This window comes from Urocitellus parryii, chromosome 12 (assembly GCF_045843805.1).
Source record: "Urocitellus parryii isolate mUroPar1 chromosome 12, mUroPar1.hap1, whole genome shotgun sequence".
Lineage (NCBI taxonomy): Eukaryota > Metazoa > Chordata > Mammalia > Rodentia > Sciuridae > Urocitellus > Urocitellus parryii.
This window is the reverse complement of record NC_135542.1, coordinates 35506502-35528470: the sequence shown is the minus strand read 5'-3', so window position 1 is coordinate 35528470 and position 21969 is coordinate 35506502. Positions and strand designations below refer to the sequence as shown.

General features: G+C 54.2%; 1 protein-coding gene across 9 annotated transcripts in view; it reads right to left on the bottom strand.

The window, feature by feature from the left end:
- The window catches only part of Rnf144a (ring finger protein 144A), a 104820-nt gene that overhangs the window by 23534 nt on the left and 59317 nt on the right, over positions 1-21969 (bottom strand). For 4 of the 9 annotated variants that reach the window (XM_026387719.2, XM_026387787.2, XM_026388295.2 and 1 more), the window contains 3 exons: positions 13045-13190; positions 5207-5311; positions 5001-5061 (listed from right to left, as the gene is read on the bottom strand). In XM_026387719.2, coding sequence (XP_026243504.1) covers positions 5001-5061; positions 5207-5311; positions 13045-13190 — 312 coding nt within the window. The other 5 variants (XM_026388082.2, XM_026388011.2, XM_026387936.2 and 2 more) reach the window with 5 other exon arrangements.

Here is a 21969-nt window from a genome sequence, read left to right as displayed (position 1 = left end):
AGACAGTCAGAAAGGAGGAAAGGAAGGTGTCTGAATTAGATGGTTCATCTGCCTAACATTGTCTCCCTTCTCAGATTTAAAAAAGCCACAAGCTAAGTACTGAGTAAAATTAATCCTCTGCCAGCCGGATTTCACCTCTAAACTAGAGCCCCAGTCACTAAGAATCCCGATTTAATGGAATTAGTCAGAAAGTTTATTTTTAAAAACAGGATATGCTGACACTCCTATTTCTTCACATCCTTTTCCAAAAACTGCATTTATTTAAACAACTGGTCCTGGGCTGCCCTTTGCAGTAAGCCTGGCTGTTCCCTTCACCCACTCCTGCCCCGGCAGACACTGATTTCTCAGTGAGGCTAGGTGGGGGAGGAGGGGTCACATGGAATGCCTGCATTCTGCCAGGAGGTGATCAGAGGCCAGTAGCTCCAGGGCTCCTGTCGGCTTCTGGCTCCTGGGCTGCTCAGTGGGGTAAGGCCATCCTTGAGAAGCAATCTTAGGAATTGTGCTGAGGCAACTTGGAAAGCAACAAAAAGCCCCAGCAAACTTCTCAGCCCTGTGACTGGTGGCCAGACGGGTCGGGCTCACCTGCACGGAAGATGGGAGCTGGACTCACTGGGGATCTGCAGCAGGCTGGGGTGGAGGGGCCCAGACCTGGCCTGGACAACATGGTGCCTAAATCCCTAGCCGCCCTCAGGTATGTGCCCTCCTGGGGTGAACCCATCCCTCAGTGAACCAGCAGCCAGACTCAGAGCTCCAGAAACAAGGTCCTGTTGGGTGTGACCTTGCTAATGACCTAGTCATTTAGCACAGGGGCTGGAACCCTGTGGGAAGGGCTGGGCAGTGATTAAGCCTTTGGGGACCAAGCGGCTTCTGTGGCATCTGCTGGGCTTTGCTGTTGGGGAAGACCATAAACAAAGATCCGGGAAACCCGCATGACAGCATGGCTGGCCACCTGCTGACCCGACAGGACTGTCTCCTGCCTTTAGTCACCGTCACCGGGCGAATCAACCAATAGCACAAAGCCACCACCTCAGTAGGGCTGGCGGAGAACCAGGAACTTGACAGCAAAGGGGCCTGGAGCTAAGGAATCTGCGGACACCCTCGAGGTGCCCCTGGTGTGACAGCATAGACAAAACCAGCCTCAAGCAGCCAACAGTTTCCCTGCAGAGGTTCCCGCTGTCCGGCACACTCTGGAGGCAGAGCCGGGTGACACAGCAAGCACAGGGTGTGCTCCTGTAGCTGGGGGCATCGGGTGCTCCTTGCCATCTGCCAGAACTCAGAAGTGGCCTGGGCAGCTCCCACGGGAAGGATAAGCTGCTTGCTTGCCTGGTGGCCTTCGAGGCCCTGACTCAAGCCTGTGCCTTTGCTTGCTGGCCCCGCCTGCCTCTGTGCACTGTGGGTGAGTCCAGCCTGGACCCGGACTAGGTATGTGTCCTCCACCTGCGCAGCTGCGACGCAGGCCTGCAGGACATGGGCTCACACACCTGCTGGACACAGGATTCAGAAGGGGAGTCCTCCTGCTCCTGCCTCTCTGGCCAGTGTGCTGTTGGCTGGCAGCCTGCCCAGAGCCGACTGTCTGCCTAGACCATCAGGTGCCCACATTGGCCCACACACCCTGCCCCACCCTATGCTCTGAGAGCCTCTGACAGCAAGACTTCCCCAAATCGGCCACCTCTCCTGCCCTTCCCAGAGCCTACCACCTCCCATCCCCACCCCCGCACGACAGTGAGAGAGAGTCCAGCTCCCTGCTCAGGGGAGGCCCACTCTGCCCACACGGAGGGGAGCAGAGGCCTAGTGAAGATTTCCATGGTAACAACTCAATTTTGTGACATCAGTCCTTACAGAGATGTGCCATGGCACTGACTGTCCCCATGTGAATTCCCTATGGGCAATGTGCTGACTGCCAGCTCCTGCATGGCCAGGGCCATTAAACCCCAGGACACAGCCCCTGGTTTCTGGCTGGGACAGCTATTAATATCCCACTGTCCTTCCCAGCTGTGTACAAGACAGGAACCGAGACAAGGAAGTCCACAGCAGGCAGCTCCTGCGTTGTGTGCCTATACACCTCCCCACCTAGGTGTGTCTCATGACAACCCGCACTAGACACCACGTCTTGCATATCATGTTATGTCCACCATATTCTATTCATGCATATATGAATATTTTCAAACAAGGCAAACAAGGCATTTTCTGAAATGGTAGAAGAAACTAAACAGAACTCTGATCCCCAAAGAGCTTTTAAGGCTGCTTGTGACTCAGGATGGTGAGTTAGCTCTAATATTAGTTTCTTAACTAATCTTAATAAAAGAGGGTCCCAAGAGCTTCCTATTTGTAAAAAATGTTCAATGCTTTTCAAAAAGGTGTTTTGTTCCAACAAATTTGCTGTAAAGGACAAACCCAGCACACCCTCAGGGACTGCACTGCCCGCTGGCTGGTACCCTGGTGCCAGCCATTGGTGGTGGGTGGGGCGCTGCTGGGAGACAGTGAGCTCAGGCTCTTGTCGGGCCTGATGACTGGTGGGCACCCCACATCGTTTAACCTTACTGACCTTGGCTTTCTTTTTAAAACACAAAACACAGAACAAGGCTTGACCTTGGCATTCCTTTGCCCAGGAGCCATACACAAAGTGGGACAGAGTACCCAGGAAGGTGCAGTCCCTCTCCTGGGAGGACATGCACTTCAGACAGATGGACTCAGAAAAACACCTGCAGCCTTGCAGAGCGGGTGCTCAAACAGGAGCAGAGATGCTGCAGGCAGGTATACGGTGGGGGGGGGTGGTGATCAGCAGACCCCCTCTCAAAGCCTGTCCCCACCAACGCGCTACAGGTAACCAGGAGGGAGGGAGGGAGGGAGAGAGGGAGGCGCTCAGGGAGGATAGCAGCTTCAGTGCCCCTCCCCTTGGTGCCTGCTGGCCAAAGGCTTCAGCTGGGGAGGTGGGTAAGTTTAAATTAAAGTCAAGGCTGCTAAATCAGATGTGACACACTAAGTCTAAATAAAGACACATTTGCAACTTAAACTCACGACAGGATTTTTTGGTAACTAAATGCTGTTGGAAAAGCACTGAAATTAGTTTCCTTCTAAAACGTCCTCCACTGACCAAACTGTAAGGACACAGCAAGTCCAAGGTTGCTTTCTGATCACTTCTCCAAGCCTGCTTGTTCAAGCAACTAGATAAAACCCATAGCTATGTTTTAGCTCTGATGTGCTCCTGTTTCATTCAGACAGGTCTTTTGAGGTATTAAATCTGAATTCTTAAAAAAAAAAAAAAAACTTCTAGCACAATGTCAGTAACCTTTTTCAAGTGGTAGCTTTGAGGGGGTTCTTTTCTAACCTAAGTCAAGTTGGCTCCATTTTTATACAAGAGAAAACACATTTTTGATGAAGTCAACGTACTAAAAAAATAAGATAAATTTAGTAGGCAGGAGAATTTGCACAGCTGCATTTTTAAATTAAATTTGATGTCATAGAAAGTTCATATTCTTGTAACCTAAGCAACCCCTCGTTTCTGTCAAGATTCTCCCCGGAAAATATTTTCAGAAGAGACTAAAAGCCTCACGAATCCTAATTAATCAATTTTATAGCTCCCCACACTGACTTCAGCACTGAGTGATATTACATTTAAGCTTTGAACTGCCCCAGTGTAAAGGACAAATGCCAATTAAAGAAACAAATCCCTTAAAACAAGTTTCAGAGCCATGAAAACTCCTGTGTGATGTTCATGGGGCCGGACATGCGGGTGCTGCCGCCGCCGGGGATGCAGGCCTGGGAGGGGGGAATACAGCTATCCTCAGCATTTCTGCAGAACAGTTTTCAAAAATGAAGGCCATGAGCTTTCAGGGACACGTGGCTTTGGCCTGCCCTGCCGCACACTGCCACCTGCCCAGTGGTCCCTAGAAGCCAGTCACCCGGGCTGCAGGTCAGCTGGGTAGAGAACCCTGGTGAGGGCTAGACCTGGTTGGGACAGAGGGAGAGTGGGCCCAGGGGCCACCAACCATGCCGCAGACCCCAGAGCCCTGTGCAGAGTCCTCACAGTGAGGTCCCACAGAAGGGGACCTGCCCATGTCTCTTCCACTGCTCTTTTGCAGATTTGTAGGCAGTCTGAGGCCCAGAACATACATGAAAATGAGTCCAGGGGGGCCCACAGCCTCTTTCCGAGACATTTTATGATCTGGGGTACTCTAGAGAGCAAGGACAGAGGCCACTCCCTGACAGTCAGACTGTTTAATGCTTTGCCTTGTGACCCCAAACCAAGTCAAGGCTGCTGTCTACTGGCTCCCCACTCAACCCCGTGGTCCTAGGGACGATCCCGCGTCTGCATTAGGCTCCACTCCAGCAAGGAGAGCTGTGCAGGGCCGAGAGGGGAGGGTGAGGCTAAGGGTTGGGGATCTGGGCCCCACCTGCCTGCTAGTGTTAGAAACCAGGAAGTCGGTCAGCCCACCTCTCTGGGCCTCAGCCTGGCGGATGCCAGCCAGCCTGGCCGAGCTGTGATGCCGAGACCTGGGGCCTGATGATCCATCAGAGTGATTATCTCTACCTCAGTCACAGCAGGCAGGGAATCCATGCAGCCTGCAGACCTGGACTCGGGCTGCTCTCGGGGCGGGGGTCCTGAGAGGTACCACTTCCATGATTTTCATCTTTTAAATTCAGGGCTAGACTCAGAGTGGAGTCATGAAACTGTAACCTGCCTGCAGCAAAATGTCCCATGAAGGTCATATCCCTTTAAGGCACCCGCACAAAACTCAGTCCCCATAAACAAATGGCAGTTCTTCCTGCTACCAAAGAGATCACTTGCCGAGGCCTTCCCGCTGTGAGCTGTTCAGAGAATTCCAAATGTCAGCTCAACTCTAGAAGTTCAATTCACATAAAATTTTTTGATCCTATTTTATAGCTTTTTCACTCCTATCAAATGATATCCACTTACACCTCCCCAGAGAAGCCCCCCCCACCGAAAGTTGCCTACATTGTTACAGCATCTTAACTGGTCAATACACTGGGCCACCTACCTCTTTCAAACTGTAGCTTTTTATATCTTTGCATAATTTCAGCCGCGACCATGCACTCAATCTAAAAGAAAAGAACATACAAACGAATAGAATGAGCGGAGGGCGAGAACAGAAGGCAACACAGACCCGAGCAGGACCCGGAGCGGGCGGGAGCTATGCCACCACACCAGTGCCGTCGGCAAACCAGTTTGCTCATCTGCACGTGCCTCATCCTCCTGCAGGCGACCCTGTTTGGGGCAGGCAGCATCCGGGCAGCTAATTGCAGTCTCTAGTCCTTCTTTGATCAAGAGCTCAACATACTGTTTCAGGCACTGAAAAAGAAGCAGGAAAGCACATGTCAGCATCTTCCCTTCCTCAGTGGAAAGGCGCAATGAGGCGCTGAGACACTGACCGGCTCAGCACGCTGCTCCACCACAGTTTTATATCTTCACTGTGGATCTCATAGCAACCACCAAAGCAGAGATTTAGCAACAGTTTCTCATCTGCCAAATGACTCTAATCTGCACCAGGGACTGTGTGCCGGCTCACAGGGCCCAGTGGGGCTTAGGCCCTGCACACAACCTCAGCACACAGAAGCCCATCCCTCATCCTCACATCAAGGAGTATCCCAAACAAGCTGATGTCGGGCACTTCCCTAAACTCTTTATCATCCACCGTTCCACTTCATCTTTAGAACATTCCCACAAGAAACACGGATAGGGTGGTCCCACCTTTCAGATGAGAAACTGAGTCACCCAAGAAGAAGGTGAAGCTTGCCCAGACAGCAGGAGTGGGGTTCAAACCCAGGTTCACTTGTTGGAGTGTTCACCCCGTCCTACGAGAAGCCACGGGCTGCAGTCCTCCTTTAGCACACCTCACCTACCTGGCAACGACTGATTCCAACTGTGCTTTTGGGGAGCACTGTTTAAAATTTGCAGTGAGCCCAAAATATCAAGCGGGAGACATTAGGCAGAGTGGATAGTGAAGGCGATGACACCCTCTGGCTTTACCTCACTAGTTAGAGAAATCCAGTGTCCCCAAACAGCACATCATAAGCCAGGCCTACCCAGGTGGCCCAGACCTAGGGAGACCAGGGGCAGGAACATGGAGGAGCTGAGCAAGAACTCAAAGAGCCTAGGAAAGTGGGGCCAGGTAGGGAAAGGAAAATAAGGTAGAACACCTCAATAGCATCCCCAAATCAACATCCACACCTGGTCCCAGACCACACTGAAGCAACCTTACTATGACCCTATAGTAACACCATTAAAATGCACAGTGATAAAAGGTGATCAACTTCCCTAAGAGTGCGTGGTTATATGAAGGCATAGATGCAGGGGTGCAACTGCAGGCCAACTGAAAGGCCTGCTCTTCTGTGAGTAGCAGCGCTGTTACTGTCTCTCCACCAGTCTCATGTTCCCAGTCCACAGTCTGATTAATCTACCTGACAGTTGTGAAAAAGCCTAGAAAAATTCATGGAGAAGAGTATATTCCTGATATAAAGAGAATCGTTTGATCTAAATGGGTAATTCTCTCCATTCTTGCAAACCAGGATATTTCATTCATCAAAGACTCAAGATAGACATTTCTTTAAAAATGGAAATCAAAGCCATCCCCTGAGAAAGCTGCTTCCCAGAGCTTTTCTCCAGAGTGATGGCTTCCGGTGCAAATGAGAACGTGGGTAGCTGTGAGCAGAGGCCCTGACATTTCAGCCTCTATTCCTGTGGTCTGCTGAGGCTTTGATGACTGCATGGCCCTGAACTTGAAAGGTCATGGCTACATCTACCTTTTGGCAGCCCATCCTTCAGGGACAGAGCCCCTGTAGCACCAGGCAGAGGCAAGCCTGGTCTTGGACACCAGGTGGCAGGGTTGTCAGGGACGAACTCATCACCCCTCTGAGAAGGCCTTCCCCATGCCGAGGCCTGGGAGGAGGAAGAGTGGAGTCTTGCAGAGCCCACCATGGGTGTATCTGCTTTGGGCAGAACCACTGACCCACCAGGAGGCTCTGCTGCTGGTTCAGCGGGTGGTGATGGGCCACAGCAATGACCTGCTTATAGCAGGAGGAGAAGTGGAAGGTCCTGCCTGTGTCCAGCCAACACAAGGGGCAGCAAGACCCTCAAGGGCATGGGATGAGACACAAGCAATGCTGGTCGCTGTACTAAGAGGCATGGCACAGTGGCCCAGTGCATTCAGGCCAGAGCTCCCTCGAGGGTAAGACAGGGATGCCCGTCTTCCTGGGCTTCTGCAACAGTAAGAAACAGTACGTAGAAGCATGTGTCATACAGCACCAACTAGGAACAGTGGCCCTGCTCCCTCGTCTGCCCAGCTGATCAAGGACTTACGAAACCCAGGCCCTCCACAACAAGCTCATTATTTCACATTCTGTAATTAAGTTTGTCTAAGTTTGTTCTCCGTGGGACACCGGAATGTCTTAAGTCAATGGAATGCTAAAAACTCTGACGCCATTGGGCAGAGCAGTTCATAATGACAGAGCACTGTTATCCCTAAGATTCAAAACACAACAATTAAGACGGGTGTGAAAACTCTCTCAACATCACTGTCCAAGAGCCTGCATGTGGCAAGGAGGCTGAGTGGCATCTGGCTGTAAGCAGCCCAAGTGTGGACGCCAGTGCCCTCAGAAGACGTCTCCCCGTACAGAATGCAAGAGGGTCCGTTTAGGGAATAACAACTTGTTTACCACAAAGAGCAAAAGAGGGTCTGAGTGGCTGATTGTGCCTCCATCAAAACCGGCCCGTCTTCTTGCAGTTATGAAGTGGGTCATGACTCAGCCATGTTTCTCAACCTGGCAGCAAAAATGTCTTGGAATGTGCACAAAAGCATGAACAGAGAAACTTTTGTGACAATAAAGATTCAGTTCCAAGGCAGAGAGGAACACAGTTTCTCACGATCCTATCTATTGTAGCTCCCAGGGATCGAGTGCCTTCCAAGTGCCCGGCTCTCTGCTAAGTCACCTACGTTACCAAAGAAGCATGCACGAGGGTCTAGGAGGTATTACTGCACCCCACCCCACCCCCCCGGCAGAAACCAGGCTCTGAGCAGCCGTGCTCTGTAAGCATAGCACCAGGTGTGCCTGACTTCAAAGTTGGTGGGTTTTGTTGAATGGGTTCTAACTTTTTGCCTACTTCTTCCTCGATTAAGAACTCTTCTATAAGCAACCATTTATTAAGTCTTTTCTGATCTCAAGCATTGTAGGGCAAAGAACCGTGTGTGCCTTCATCCGAGTCGTGGCGAGCACGGGGTGCTACGACTGCACTGAGCCCCCAGACATGCAGACCTCCTGGCCTGGAGGGAGGAAGGTGAGCGTCACCCACTGTGCTCTGTGCCATGGGCCATGACAAGGGGTGGTGGGGCTCTGCCTGGCCACCTAAAGGCAGAGCTGGGGTCCCTCTGGGTGGGGCCAGGGAAGACTCTGGGAGATGAAGGGGGCCCGAGGGACAAAGGAATTCCAGGGAAGAGGCATCAGCTGCCCGAGAGGAAGAAGGGGAGAGGCTGTGGAGCCACAGAATGTTCTAGGCATTTCATTTTCCACTGTGGCTTCCAACTCTGAAACCCAATGAGGAGACAGCCTGCTGATGTGCAGAGGTTTCCTGCCAAGAAGAAGTGGGACAGAGACGTAGCTGCCTCACTCCAAACTACAGCAGGTCTGTTTTGTCTCTTCTCCTCCCAGGCCTTGGCTGCCGAGGTCCTACCCGCAGAGGGAAGCACTCAGATACTATACTCAAGGGTGCCTGAGTGCCTTCGGCCTACCAGGCTTATGAACATCAGCCACAGGCTGGCCCAAACAGAAGCATGGACCCCCAAAGAACAGGGTTTGAGGAGCAGGGGCCCTGGAGCTCCAGAGTTGGCTGGAACTCTGGCTCACCCACTTATAGCTGCGATGAGGCCTCACATCCTCCGGGTGCAGAGTGAGCCTGGCAGAGAGAAAGGTGGCCCCAGGACTCAGGCTCCCCGGGCATTCTTCAGCACGTCTGGAGCCACTGGTACCAGGCATCCATTAGTGTTTCTCCCCGACCACTTTTCTTACAGCTAGCAGTGCTGGTAGGCAGGGAGTGATAGGCCAGTGCTGTACATAGGGACAGGCGGTAGAAGATGGATGGACAGATGTGCAGAATGTGCCCAGAGTAACCAGCTGCCTGGCAGCAAGCATTCCTCTGCATCTCAGCAGAAGAGCTGGAGACCCCACAGAGTCGTCTACATACTGCTCTGGCGACAGCTGAAGGGCACAGCCTCGCCCTCTGATAGACCCCACAGACCATCGCAGAGGTGGAGGCTCCACCAGCACAGTGTTGGGACAGTTTCGTGGGACCCTGCAAGCAATCCTGCTAAGTGGCCTGCCCTGCAGGTAGAGCTAGGGATGGCACTGGGGAGGGACAGTGAGCACCTGTTCCTTGAAGGCTGTGGACTTGGTCCCGCATGACTTAGTGCATGGAGAGTGAGCTGTGCCTGCTCTGTTCTCTTTCCAGACACCTGTGACTGCCACTGCCCTGCTGCCACCTCTTCCAAGAGTTCGGTCTAATTACTCAATGGGTTGTCAGGTCAGAGGAAAGTAAATCTCTGTCTCATCATGTGGGATCAGGCTGCCCTGGTAAGAAGGAATCAGAGCAAACAGTTTTCAAAGTGTCCTTTAGCCCAGGGCCCCTGTGTTCTGATGAATGTCCACAGGATGACCTCATGTGTCTAGAATAGTTGGAATCAGGCTGTTCTGCTGGCTGGCAGAGACCATGACCTGAAACCCCATCTCTGCCTGAAGGCCAGCCCCCAGGGCTCAGGACCAGGTGCTTCCATGGGCACAGACCAGGCCTCTCCTCTGAGCCTGCGCAGTGCAGAGGTGGGCAAGTCCAGCAGCCAGGGCGGCCTCTGCAGAGGCCTCCCCTGGGGTTGGCTCTCAAGTGGGGACAGGCAGCCCGGGGGGTGTGGACAACTTGGCCTGGGCATGGTGAGTTCCAGAGCTGAGAAGAGACCAGAGGACTGGTGGGCATGAGCCGGCAAGCAGGGTAGTGTGGGGGTCCGCATCCTCAGAATCTGGTCCTAACCCCCAGCGGAGGTGGGTTGCTCAGAGCCTGTGGGAGCTTTAGTTAGTTTCTCCAGCCTGTTGTGTGTTCCCTACTCTGTAGTATGGAAAACGCCATGGACATGGAGGATGAGGGTTCTGTGAGCCCTTAATGAGAAATGGCACTGGCTCCTCCCACTCGGTGTTCTGTGCCGTCTCCCAGCCCACGCTTTCACCCAGCACCTGTGGTCAGGCCCTGGTGTCAGAGCTGGGAGGGAGACAGGGCTGCAGCAGTCACCACTGCTCACCTTACCTACCAGGTGGGCCGCACAGCATGCTCCAGGGGGAGAGGGGCTCCCTCGGACAGCACGCAGCATGTGCCACACCTCAACTAGGGATTGCAGCTCTCCGTTTTGAGGCTGGAAAGCTTTATGGCGATGGAAACTGTGCAGGGGTAGAGTAAGATTGGCAGGCGGGAAATCTCCTAGGGGTACCTGCAGCAATTATTGCTGATGCCCTAGCCTTCCAATCAGGGTACCACCTGTGCGAGAGTGCATCTTTATCCCTTTGAGGGGTGAGCTCCCCCTAAGGCCTCCAGGGCCCCTGCAAGCAGGGAAAGCCCTGGGTACGGGTGTCACGGCCGGGCATGTCAGTCACCAGTAGACAGATGCTGTCCTGCAGGCTGGGGGGTGCCTGGGGCTGTGGGTGCTCGAGTGCCCAGAGGATCATGGGGTGACCGGAGACAGGAACGCCACACAGGGTGGGCAGGCCCACCATGCCACAGCCTCGTCCTGGGTGCTTTCTGGACAAACGTTCCTCAGGACACCCCCCTTGAGGACTCTGCCCCATCTCCTTCACGCCTGCGGTTCTAAGCTGACCTGGGGAGGAGCCAGCCTGAGGGCACTGTACCTCCTCCTCCTGCAGGCCCTGGGTGACCAGAGATGCCCCAGAAGGGACGGTGCAGGACCACAGAATCATGGCACAGGACACCTTCTCCCTTCTCAGGGCCCCACGCGCAGGGGCCTCCTGTGCTTCTCAGTACCAGGTGGAAGGTGAGATGCTGTCGACACTTTAATTCCTAATTAGGGGTTGCTGGGACAAGCCCCGAGGGTCTTGCTGCTTCTCAGCATTCCCATCAGCACCACCAGGACACACACAGTTCTGGCTTCCTCCTTTCACGTTCCTCGGCTCCAGAGAAGCTTTGGGTCTGAGGTGGAGTCGCTTGTTCCTGTGACTCCCGACTTGTGGAAGCAGACAGTCAGTGACAGGGCCACTAAAGCCTTGGCAGGACAGCCTGGAAGATGGAATACTCCAGAAGGAGGAACACAGGACGGCCTCTGACAGCCTGTGGGTGACCAGAGGGATGCCAACATGCCGGGGACACCGTGGAAAAGGGGAGCCCAGGAAGGTGTCCCCTCCTGGTGAGTGAGGCCGCTCTACGTGCAGCGGTGGCACCCTCTGGAATGGGATGAGGCCCACTGGCGTGTCAGGTGGGTGGAGGCCATGGCTTCCCCTCTGTCAGCGTCTCCCTCCCTCCCACCCTCCCCTTGGCAGAAAAATGTCAAAAGCAGGTTCCTTCCTTGTGGGGCGAAGATATTTTCCTGGGGCTTTAACCGGGCACGTTTGTGGGTTGTTAATCCAGTACCGCCGCCATCTTACTTCCGTGAGCCTCTGCTGATTAGTTCTTGAGTCTCGCACTGACCCAGGTGTTTGGGGGATGGAGCATGAGCCAGGAGGCCTTCTGACCATGAGAACATCCGAGCATCAACAAGAAATGGAAGGACGAAGGCTTGGGTCAGCTCACCGTCCTTAACCGCAGGACAGAGGTGACGGGGTGTGCTGGCCTGCGCCCCCACGGTGCCGGTGCCACTGCTGGTGCAGAGGCGGAGACACTGTCTGAGCAACAGACTCTAACACCACACTTGAAAACTCCACAGGCTGCTGCCCTTCCACCCAGTGTGGCAGCTGGATTCAGAAGCAAGAACCTTGGCTGTGTGGGGTGTCAGGACGGAACCCAAACCTGGGGGCTAGGAAGCGCTCTGCCGGGGCCGCATCCCTGGCCAGTCTTCGCCTCTTTGGAGAATGAAGAAAGGTTTTCTTTCTTCTGCTTTTTCAGATGATAACTGTGGTGTTTTCGTTTGTGGGCCACCAGCCTGCAGCTGGGAGAGTAGCCATCTTGCCCGCTTCTGCTTCTTGGCTTGGGGTGTTCTGGCTTTGCTAAAACCCCTCAGTCCATGGCCACAGTGAATCTCCAGGACCTGGTGCTGCTTTAGGAACTGCATTCACCCTGCCTGCCGCACCTCTGCCCTCGGAGCCCACCTTCCCCAGGCCACGAGCTCCCGAGGACCTGGCCACCACCCGCCTCCTCTCTCTTGTCGGAGCTTATTTTTCCCTCCCGAATGGGAAAGGTAAACAAGGGCACAGGGTGGACTTAGATCGACTTGAAGAGAGTCACTCCTCTTTTTTCCTTGCTCCTTTTTTTTTTCCTGATGCATATGAATTTTGGATTTGAGTTAGCCCTGATTCCAAGAGCGTGAAATCCCATACTCATTAAAAATCAATCATCAGGCCCCAAAGGAAGGTCGGCTCCATCTTAAAGACATTTAAGTGTGATTTCAAAATGTGGACATTCTCGTTCAGCACAAAGCAGTGAAAGACGACCCTAATAAGGGAATCTTTCCGCTACTGCGGGCATCACCAGGTCAGCCCTGTCCTGATCTCAAGCGTGTGATTTTTAAACTAAATTCATAGGGAGGTGTGGGGAAGGCCTTCCTGACTGGCCAGGGAGAGTGTGTGCTGGGACAAGTCTTCCAGAGTGTCCACCAGCCTCGAGGACGCTGTTTAAGGACTGCCTTCTCACCACCAGCCGCCGTCACAGACATCTAATCTGCCTGCCTGCCTGCATGCACAAAGAATCCCAGCAACCTAGTGAGAGCCTTGACCAGGAGACCCCGTCACCCACCACCACCGTTAATCCAGTCACTTGTGAGGTCTGGAAAGAGAGGAAAAGGCTCATCCCCACGTTCTTTTGAACAGGCACTGGAGCCAGAGACCCACCAGGGTACAGAAGATGCACTGGCACTGGGCGATGGTCGTCATCTGCTCCACTGGATACTCCCCGAGACACAGCTTGCAGGACACCAGCGGGTCGAGGGCCAGGTCCCAGGTGGGCCGGTACCTTGCTGTGGTCATCGCAGAGCAGTCTGTAAAAATGAGAGACGCACAGGGTCAGACCTCCCCACCTGCAGCCTTCACAGGACCCCAGCTGGGTCACATCCCCTCTCACCAGCCCTGGGTGTGAGCTGAGCGGCTGGCTCTTGATGGGGCTGGAGTTCTAGACAGAGCTCCCGTGGATCCTCAGAAATTTTAATCAGGGGCCCTTGACTTGGGTCTGAGGTGCTTCCCTTCCCATTTCCATGGTAACTTTCATGTCTATCCTCAAAATGGCAATCGCCCCCCCTTCTCTCCACTCCTCTAAGGTACATTTGACATGGCACCTCCTTCCAACACAGCACCTACCCCAGGAGAGCAAAACCTTAGCAATTTTGGAAGAGAAGCTCCCGTTGGATTTGGCTCTTCTCCAGTGACCACTGGAGAACGTGCCTGGGAATCCCATCAGCGAAGCTTTTCTCCACAGCCCCTGGGTCTGCACGGAGATGCACCTTCTCCAACCTCCTGCCCTGTGACCACCCTCAACCTCCAGAAACTGCTCTGTCCCATTGGCTTCTTGAGCCAGCAGATTTCCTGGAACATCAAGTTCCAGGAGGCATGGGTCTTGGGCAGCAGGGTCCACTTACTGGAGGTCAAGAGTGTCTAGTGGATCCCAGCACAACACTAGAAATAACCCTCACTTCCCCAACCTCCTGGGACTCTCTCTGGCCACAGCCTAGCCCATCAAGGCCAGTGCCCTGGATTCCAAGTGGTTTTCTATTGCTCCGTGGTGCACTACAGAACCACTCTTGCTGGATGGTCTCTCTCCTGCCCCAGGCAGTCAGCAAGCCTGGGGGAGACAGGAAAGGTGTGTCTTTCCAGCCCTCAGCACCTGGCCACAGGGCCTCCCAGTGAGTGCCTTCATCTGCTTGCAGGAACCAATGCTTGTGTCTGGGATGTTAATTGTCACCTGGGCCCCTACCACTTGATTTAAGCCTCATGCCTTTATTTTGTGCATTCACGCTGAACTCATGCTTCCTAAACTGAACCAAGAAAAATTCAGTTACCATTCTAGATAAGATCTCTGCTGTCTGCGCACTCTCTGCTTGCCACCCAGATCTCAGGATCCACAGGGTGTAGATAACAGGTGGCTTCCTGGGCCCTCCAGCTCTGCACAAGCTTTTATCTTATCCAACCTCTGACTTAGAGCCCAGGGCTGATAAGCACAAGGACCAACACAACACAGGAAAACACAAATGGCTCTGGGACCCTGGAAAGATTCAAAGAGAGAGAGTTCCCCACCCAAATCCTCAGAATCCATTCAGGAACTTCCTCTACCAGTGAGAGGTTGGCTGATAACGAGGCAGCCTTCCAGGGTGTGTGAGTCCTGCTGGAGGGAGAACATGCTGGACAGAACCCTCAGCCCAAGACCTCTGGGGTGGGCCTGATGTTGGAGAGGAGAAGAGGAGGTCTTGTCTAGTCGAGAGGCAGGAAGATGCGACCATCTCTCACCAGAGGACAGGGTAGGGGAGAAGGAAGGGACTCTGGCCGGGGACTCAGTCCATGGGTAGACCAGCACAGGAGGGCTTAAGGGAGAGCCACACAAGGCCTGCCTCACCCACACCACACGGAAAACCCAGGTGCTCCCGTGCTCTGCAGCTGGGGGCTGGATCTCAGGTTGCTCTTACTCACGAAAGCTACCCCTAGGGTCAGGTTGCTGTTTTTCTTTTTAATTCACATCATCTTTTTCTCAAGTTTTGTCAGTCAAAGCTTCTTGGGTGCCCCTGAGCAGATATTCCCTGAAGACAAACCACTGCCGAGTCCCACGCAGGGCACCGGAGGGAGGAAGCCAGCGACCCAGAGAAGCTGCAAACCCTGAACTCAGCAGATAAGACAGGGACAGGTGCAGAGCAGCATGAGGGCAGACACGTGATGGACAGGCCACAGGAGCTCACAGGCGAGCGGAATGACAGGAGTGACCTGGAGTCACCCTGGAGACAAGGACAGCCATCCACCCAACACTGCAGGGGATTGGCAGTGGCAAGGGCAGACCCAGTCTCCCAAGTGCCTAAGAGTAACTCACTCTGAAGTACACGTATCTCCACTTTGAAACAAATTCAAGTGATTTTTGGACTGGGTGTAGCCCTCAAGATAATCTAAACCAGCCTCCTCATTTGACTAAAAGTGACAGCTCGGGAAGACTTGGACAACTGGGGTCACTCAGCTCTCTGGAGTGAAGAGGGTGGTTTCTCATTGGACCCGGGAAGTCATGTTCATTGGGAATGTTTGCACTCTGAATTCCTCACTATTGTTACTGTCACTATTGTTGCTGTTGTAAATGCCCATGAGGGATTTCTGGGTCTACGATTGTCCTTTGTGGTTCTCAGCATCTTTTTCTGTCTTCACCCATAATGATTTTTTTTTTCAAATCATATTCTTTTAAAGTTCAGTGTGCACAGTGACGGCTGTTTGGACTGGAACATCAGCCAGCCCTAAAAAGGATCTCAGTCCTCAACCCCAACAGTGAGCTTGGGGTGGGCTTCAGAAACCACCTAAGGCTAGAAACTTTCCCAAAGGACAGCAGCTGCCCCCTGGCTTCCCTGGCCTGTAGAGTGGGACCAGCGGTTGCAGATGCCGGGGGTGGGGGTGGGGTGGGGGCATGTGGTCCAAACTGCAGGGCGCTGCAGCACTGGTTTGAGGGTAAGGGAACCCAGCAGCTCTGGGCTCATGTCTGCAGGGATGACTGGCCCTCTTCTACCTGCTCCAGCCCTCTACAGAGGCGGTGAAGGGGGAATGAGAAGAAGCATATTTAATGTCGGGGAAATGCTAGCTTGGTGAGAAGGAGGACGATGCCCTGTGGACTAGAGGACAACATTGTGCTGCCGAGAAGAGACATGATTAGAGTGTGCAGTCGGCAAGTTCACGGGCGAGGCACCCGTGGGAGACAGCCTCCTGCCTGGGCATCAGCTGTGCCCTAGGGTTTCCAGGGGGACACGTGCCCAGAGTATGTGGCAAGGGGAAAAATTCCAAGGCCCGAGGCTCCTGCCACAGCCCACGCCTGCCTGCGAGCCATCTCCTGCCCCCGATCCCCGTGCAGCCTGAGCCCCAGGCCCAGCCCCATCCAGCCTTGCTCACTCCCAAGCCCTTTCTCCCAGCTCCACAGCTTGGCTCCATGCCCTGTGGACAGCCTCGCTGCCAAGACCCTTGGCACAGCACGGAGGCTTGACCTCTCTTCCTTCCTCTTCTGCTGGACCATGATCTCTACGCACCCCCAGACGATGTGGCTTCCACCGTCCTTGGCACCAGGCAACCTCAGCCCTTGCCTCTGCTCCTATTCCAGCCCCTCAAGCCACACGTGAAGCTGGTCAAATCCCTATCTCAGGCACCATATCTCTATCCTTTTGTTTTTGTTTTTTATTTTGAGATGGGGTTTTTTTGTGTTGCCCAGGCTGACCTCAAACTCACGACCTTCCTGCTCAGCCTCCCAAGTAGCTGGGGATTACAGACGTGCACCAGGGCACCTGGCTCCGTGTCCGTGCCCATTCCCTGTAGAGTGCAGTCTCTGAACTGCACTCAATTTCATGATTCCGTTGGTGGCCACAGGACATATTTAAACAAGCCTATATTGTGCAAGCCAGCCACGGCCCTCCCTCCACAGCATGGCCTGAATATGATTCTGCAAACACCGGACAGCTGCAGACTGGCAACAGGAATTTGCAAAGAGAATCACAATGCACAACAAAAGAAAAAACAGTCTTTGTTTTCGTACTGTGAATGTCGAGTCATATGAAACAAGAAACTATTTTAAGAACATCTGGTCAATTATGAATATTATTCAATTACAGCAATTCCAAGTGTTTATAAGGCACGTTACTTATTTAGCATGATGGCGGACATGCGGTGGAGAAGGTATGGATAAAAGACAGCGAGACCTGGAGAGACAATGGCCCACGGAGGAAGACGTTCACCATATTACTAGAGGGGCGTTGTGGCTCTGTGACGGAGCTGTCCCTTCTCTCAGCTCCAGGGCTGCATCCCTTCCACCCTCTCCCTCCTGAGCAAGGCAGGTGCCAGCCATCCCTCTCCCACTCACTCTCACGACTCCCTCTGGGAAGCCCCACTCTGCTTTCCTGGTGTTGGCCGGTCACCTCCATGTCTCTTCCCCCACTGGACTCCCTTCTCCATCCTGGCCACTTCTCCACATCTTGGCAACCCTCCATGCCCAGCACCCACCCCCATGCCCAGCACCCACGCCCCGGGGTCAGGGAGTCTGCCCTGACTCCTCAGAGCCCTCACCTGTCCCCCTGCCTCTGAGTCTCTGGTCCTCCGTGGATGGCAGCAGCAGCTCTTCCTGGGAGTTTGCTAGTACTCACCTCCTGGGCCCACCCACAACTGCTGAAGCAGAACCCCTGGAGGTGGGGCCCACAAGCTGGGTGTTCACACGCCTTTCAGGGGATCCTGATTCACAGTACAGTCTGAGAACCACTGGTCTCTACCATCCCACTCCATAGCACTGCCCACTCTCCACCTGACTCCAAAGTCCACGTGGGCTCAACTCACCAAAGCACAGCTCTCCACAACACCCAAACCAAACAGCCTGGGACGGCAGGCCTGGGGCTGGACTTGGCAGGTCAGGCTTTATTTATTCTTTATCACAACTCTTTCTGGGTTAAATGTGGCTTCTGAAGCCCATGCTATGAGTTAGTTCATCTCCCCAGCTTGATTCAAGGGCAAGGGCCGTGATTCCTCCTTGTGGGCAGTGACAATCACGGGCGGACACTCCATAATTACAGGTACGTAGCCACACATACATGTGCAGAGTGCGAGAGAGCAAGAAGTTTTTCAGTGTACCAGGCACTGTGCTGATGAGCTTCACACATTTCACACATGAGGTGATGGAGCAGAGCTGGTTCTGTTACTATGAATTCATGTTTAGCTTAACATAGAGGCAGACGGCCATGTGATGATATCTGGATGCATGTACACACACTGGCCAGCACACACCCTGCAGTCCTCGTGTCCACTGAGGGCACAGACACAATGATGCCTCCTGCCAGAAGCACTGCTGGTGCCCAGAGGCTGGATGCCAACGTGCTGCCCCAACCTAGAGAACCAGGGTGTGGTGGATACAAGGTGGGTTCTAGCACTAGGGTAAGAAATACGCTGGTTGAGCTCGGAACACCCTGCGGTGCCAGAAAGCAAGACAGTGCTCAGAATAAACAGTCTCCCACACATTGATGCTATGTCAGAGCATCGCAGGAGCCAACTGAGAGAGTTCCCAGTGGCTAATGCTGAAAAACTCTAAGCAACACTGTAGCACGCGTTCCAACCTAGAACACAAAGCAAATATCCAGGAGGCCTTAAATAAATGACGGAATAAATAAATAACTAAACTAAAGTACTTTTCCCATGTGGAAAATTTCCCCACAGTTGGGGCAGCCAACCCTCCCCCCACCAAGAAGGAGGAGGAACACAGCCTCCCGCATGACTTTAGGTGGGCTACACAGAGGGACCGCCGGGAAGGACTTCTGGTGACACTGCAGCAGGGATGCTCGGGCCCACAGCCTCAGTGGGGTGGCCATGATCAGCAGCACAGAGGGCCCTGGTAGATATGATGGGGACACTACCAACCATCACCCCAAACCATAATATCAAATAAATCCAATTGTACAAAACACCTGGCCCACACCCTCAGAACCTCCAAGGTTTCAAAAACGAAGGAGAGACTCTCAGGCCCAGAGAAGCCGACAGAGATGTGACCCTCAGTCAAATGTGGGATCCTGGGGCAGAACAGGGAACTGGGGGACATAAATGTCCATGCAGGCGGATGACCCTCTGAGCGGGGACCTGACACATGAGCGCTGGCTCCGGGATCCTGACAGAGGCACTGGGCAGGTGCGAAGGGGAGCAGAGGAGGCCCCTGCCCGGGAGGCTTTCTAAAGCCAAGTCTGTCAGTCTAGGTCTAAACTGCCCAAAGGAAAAGGTCATTTAGAAAGAAGAACTTTGCCAGTAAGCCAGTGGAGTGCAGCCTGAACAGGAAGGCACAACACCTGAAACCAGGCTGTCCCCACCCTGCACTGCCGCGGCTGGCAGGAAACCTACGTGCAGCACAGCACAGGACTCTGGGTGTTTTGTTTTGAGAGAGAGAGAGAGAGAGAGAGAGAGAGAGAGAGAGAGAGAGAGAGAATTTTTAATATTTATTTTTTAGTTTTCAGTGGACACAACATCTTTATTTTACTTTTTTTTATGTGGTGCTGAGGTTTGAACCCAGAGCCTGGCGCATGCCAGGCGAGCGCGCTACCGCTTGAGCCACATCCCCGGCCCAGGACTCTGTTTTTAACCACTGGACTTAGGACTGATTTAGGTCCAGAAGGACCACAGTAGGCCCAACTGGGCCATGAAGCGTTTCTAAGGGAGGGTAGCTCAGAAGGTTCTGTAGGAGGAAGAAAAGGGATGCCAGTTCTCAGACTTCGCACGGTGTGGGCTCCCCTAAACCCAGGCTCTCAGGAAGCAGGGACCAGGGCAGGAGCCACCTGCCTACATGGCACTTTCTGCACGGGGCCAGATGGTGACAGAGACACTGGAGGAAAGGACACGGTCCTGGAGTTAAGCAGGGGCCGTGAGGATGTGGGCCTTTAGCATAAACCTCCCCAGTAAGGGGCCAGGTCAGCCTGCAGGGCAAGGCAGAGGTCGGAGTCTGACTGGACACTGAAGTGGGCGGACGTCTGCTCACACAGAACCAGGGACCACAGCCTTTCCTGTGGGCCTCCCCCACTCCCCGGCACCTTCCCTCAGCTAGGGCCCAGAGGGAGAGCAGGCCAGGCTCTGGGCCTCTGGCTCCCGGACTCCTGCTGCTGCCCAGGAAGCATCTCCAGAGGGACACCCTGGTTCTGGACAGAAATCCTGATCTAAGCGGCTTTGAGAAATGGCCAGCAGTGGCCAAGGCTGGGTCTGAGCCTCCCCTCAGGCCTCAGCAGAGCTGTATGTGGCTTGGCAAGCGTCCCTCCGGCCACGGCTGGGCCTGGGGAACCTCTGCCATTCCTGGGCTGAGGTCGCTCTTGCAGGACAGAACCCACAAGCCACCCTTCCCTCCTCACACCCTTCCCTCGTCACACCCGTCACACATGAGCTTGAAACGCCCCAGGAGCTTCACCCCTCAGGCCTGCTTCCCACAGAGGGCCCAGATGATGCCTTCTGACCCGTCCAGGAATGAAATGCAGCGCAGGACACAAAGGGCCTGTTATCCAGCTCCGGTTTATGTGCCCAGATCAGCATTACACTCAGGACTGAGAGCGATGCTTTAAAATCAAACATCCAGCCATAACATGCTCGTTGGCTCCTTCTCCCTTTCAGAGAACTGCCTTCCTCCAGGTAGCTTAGGGATTTGCACACCAGCTGCCAAAACCCGCCCCTACCCCCACCCCACTTCTGTCTCTCACACTGTCACTTTTGTTTTGTCATCAGATAAGGGCAGATGATAGGTGTGCCCTGCAGGGGTCATGGTGAAGGCTCTGAAGTGGCCTGATGTGAACCACCACAGGTGGGTGCCCCAGTGGCTCACCCTCTGTCTGCAGTTCATCAGCTCCTTCCAGTCGCTGCTGTGGATGGCCAAGATGGGCCTCTGGCCCACTCAGCTGGGGTGTGAGGGCTGTGTCCTTCTGCTGCCAGGGCCATGAGCCTGGGGAATTCCTGGGTTTGCAGCTTGTCTGTCTCCTGAGCTAATGGAACAGGGCATATGCAGGCCACAGAGTAGCAGGGGCAAGTCTAGGTGGAGAGAGGGCTCTCTGGAGACTCAGCCCTGGGATTGATGACCAGGGGACCCTGAGGCCTCACTGTGCTGTGGAGCCTGTAGCCTCGTCTGCATCCAGGGGGCTGGCTGGAGAGCCTGTTTCCAGATTCCTTGAAGCACTGACCTCTAACCCTGACTCCCTGGCTCCTCTAGCTGGTCTGAAATCATGTGACTTAGCTCCAGAGACAGGGGAAGGGATACTAAAGTGAAGAAGTGACAAGGATAGAATGTGCTTCCTGAAGCTGAAACCCTCAACACAGACCAGTGTCATGATACCACACACCAGTGGTCAGGACTCGTGTCCTGTTCCGGGGTCATCAGAGCTTCGGCGGACCCTCCTGCAATCCCCTTCCACTGCAATCCCCTTCCACTGCATTCCCACACTGCCTGCCCCAAGTCTTCCTCTGACCACTGTGAGCATTCCAGGAACAGGCATTGGGCTTCTAGAAAGTTCTACACAGTTACAGCCGGCAGGGTGGGGTAGCCCCCCACAGGGCAGCCTCCCTCCATGGTCACAACCCTCCCTCTGGTCAAAGCGCCTTTGGGGACCTCAGGGTGATGGCAGAGGGAGGAAGAAGATGCCATAGATAGCCAGGAATCAGCTCAGAGCAGCCCGGAGAGTGGCTGGAGCCCCCGTCTGTGGTAATGTTGGCTGCAGACCTCACTTTCAGGTGGGCCTCCCGCCAGAAGGTGAAGTCAAACTTGGGACTCTCAAAGCGGATCCCCTGGGACGGGGGCTGAAAGTTCCCACATGGAGCTTACTTTGTGGTAGTCTTTGCTTCTCCACAGCTGGACAGGGAACGGAGGAGAGAATGGAGACACGGAAAACAGAGGCTGGACACCAACCCCAGGGGGGACACAGCCCGTCCACCTTCCAGTGCAAGAGAGAGAGCCCTGGGAAGGCTCTCATGGCCCAGCAGGAGGGGCTCCTGGAGTACAGGGCGGGGCGCTGCGTGACAGGGCAAGCCAAGCCCGCCTTTGCTCCAGGCCAGGTCGGGACCAGCCAAGTTCCAGAGGTTGAGGACACTGGGATCCGCGAGGCC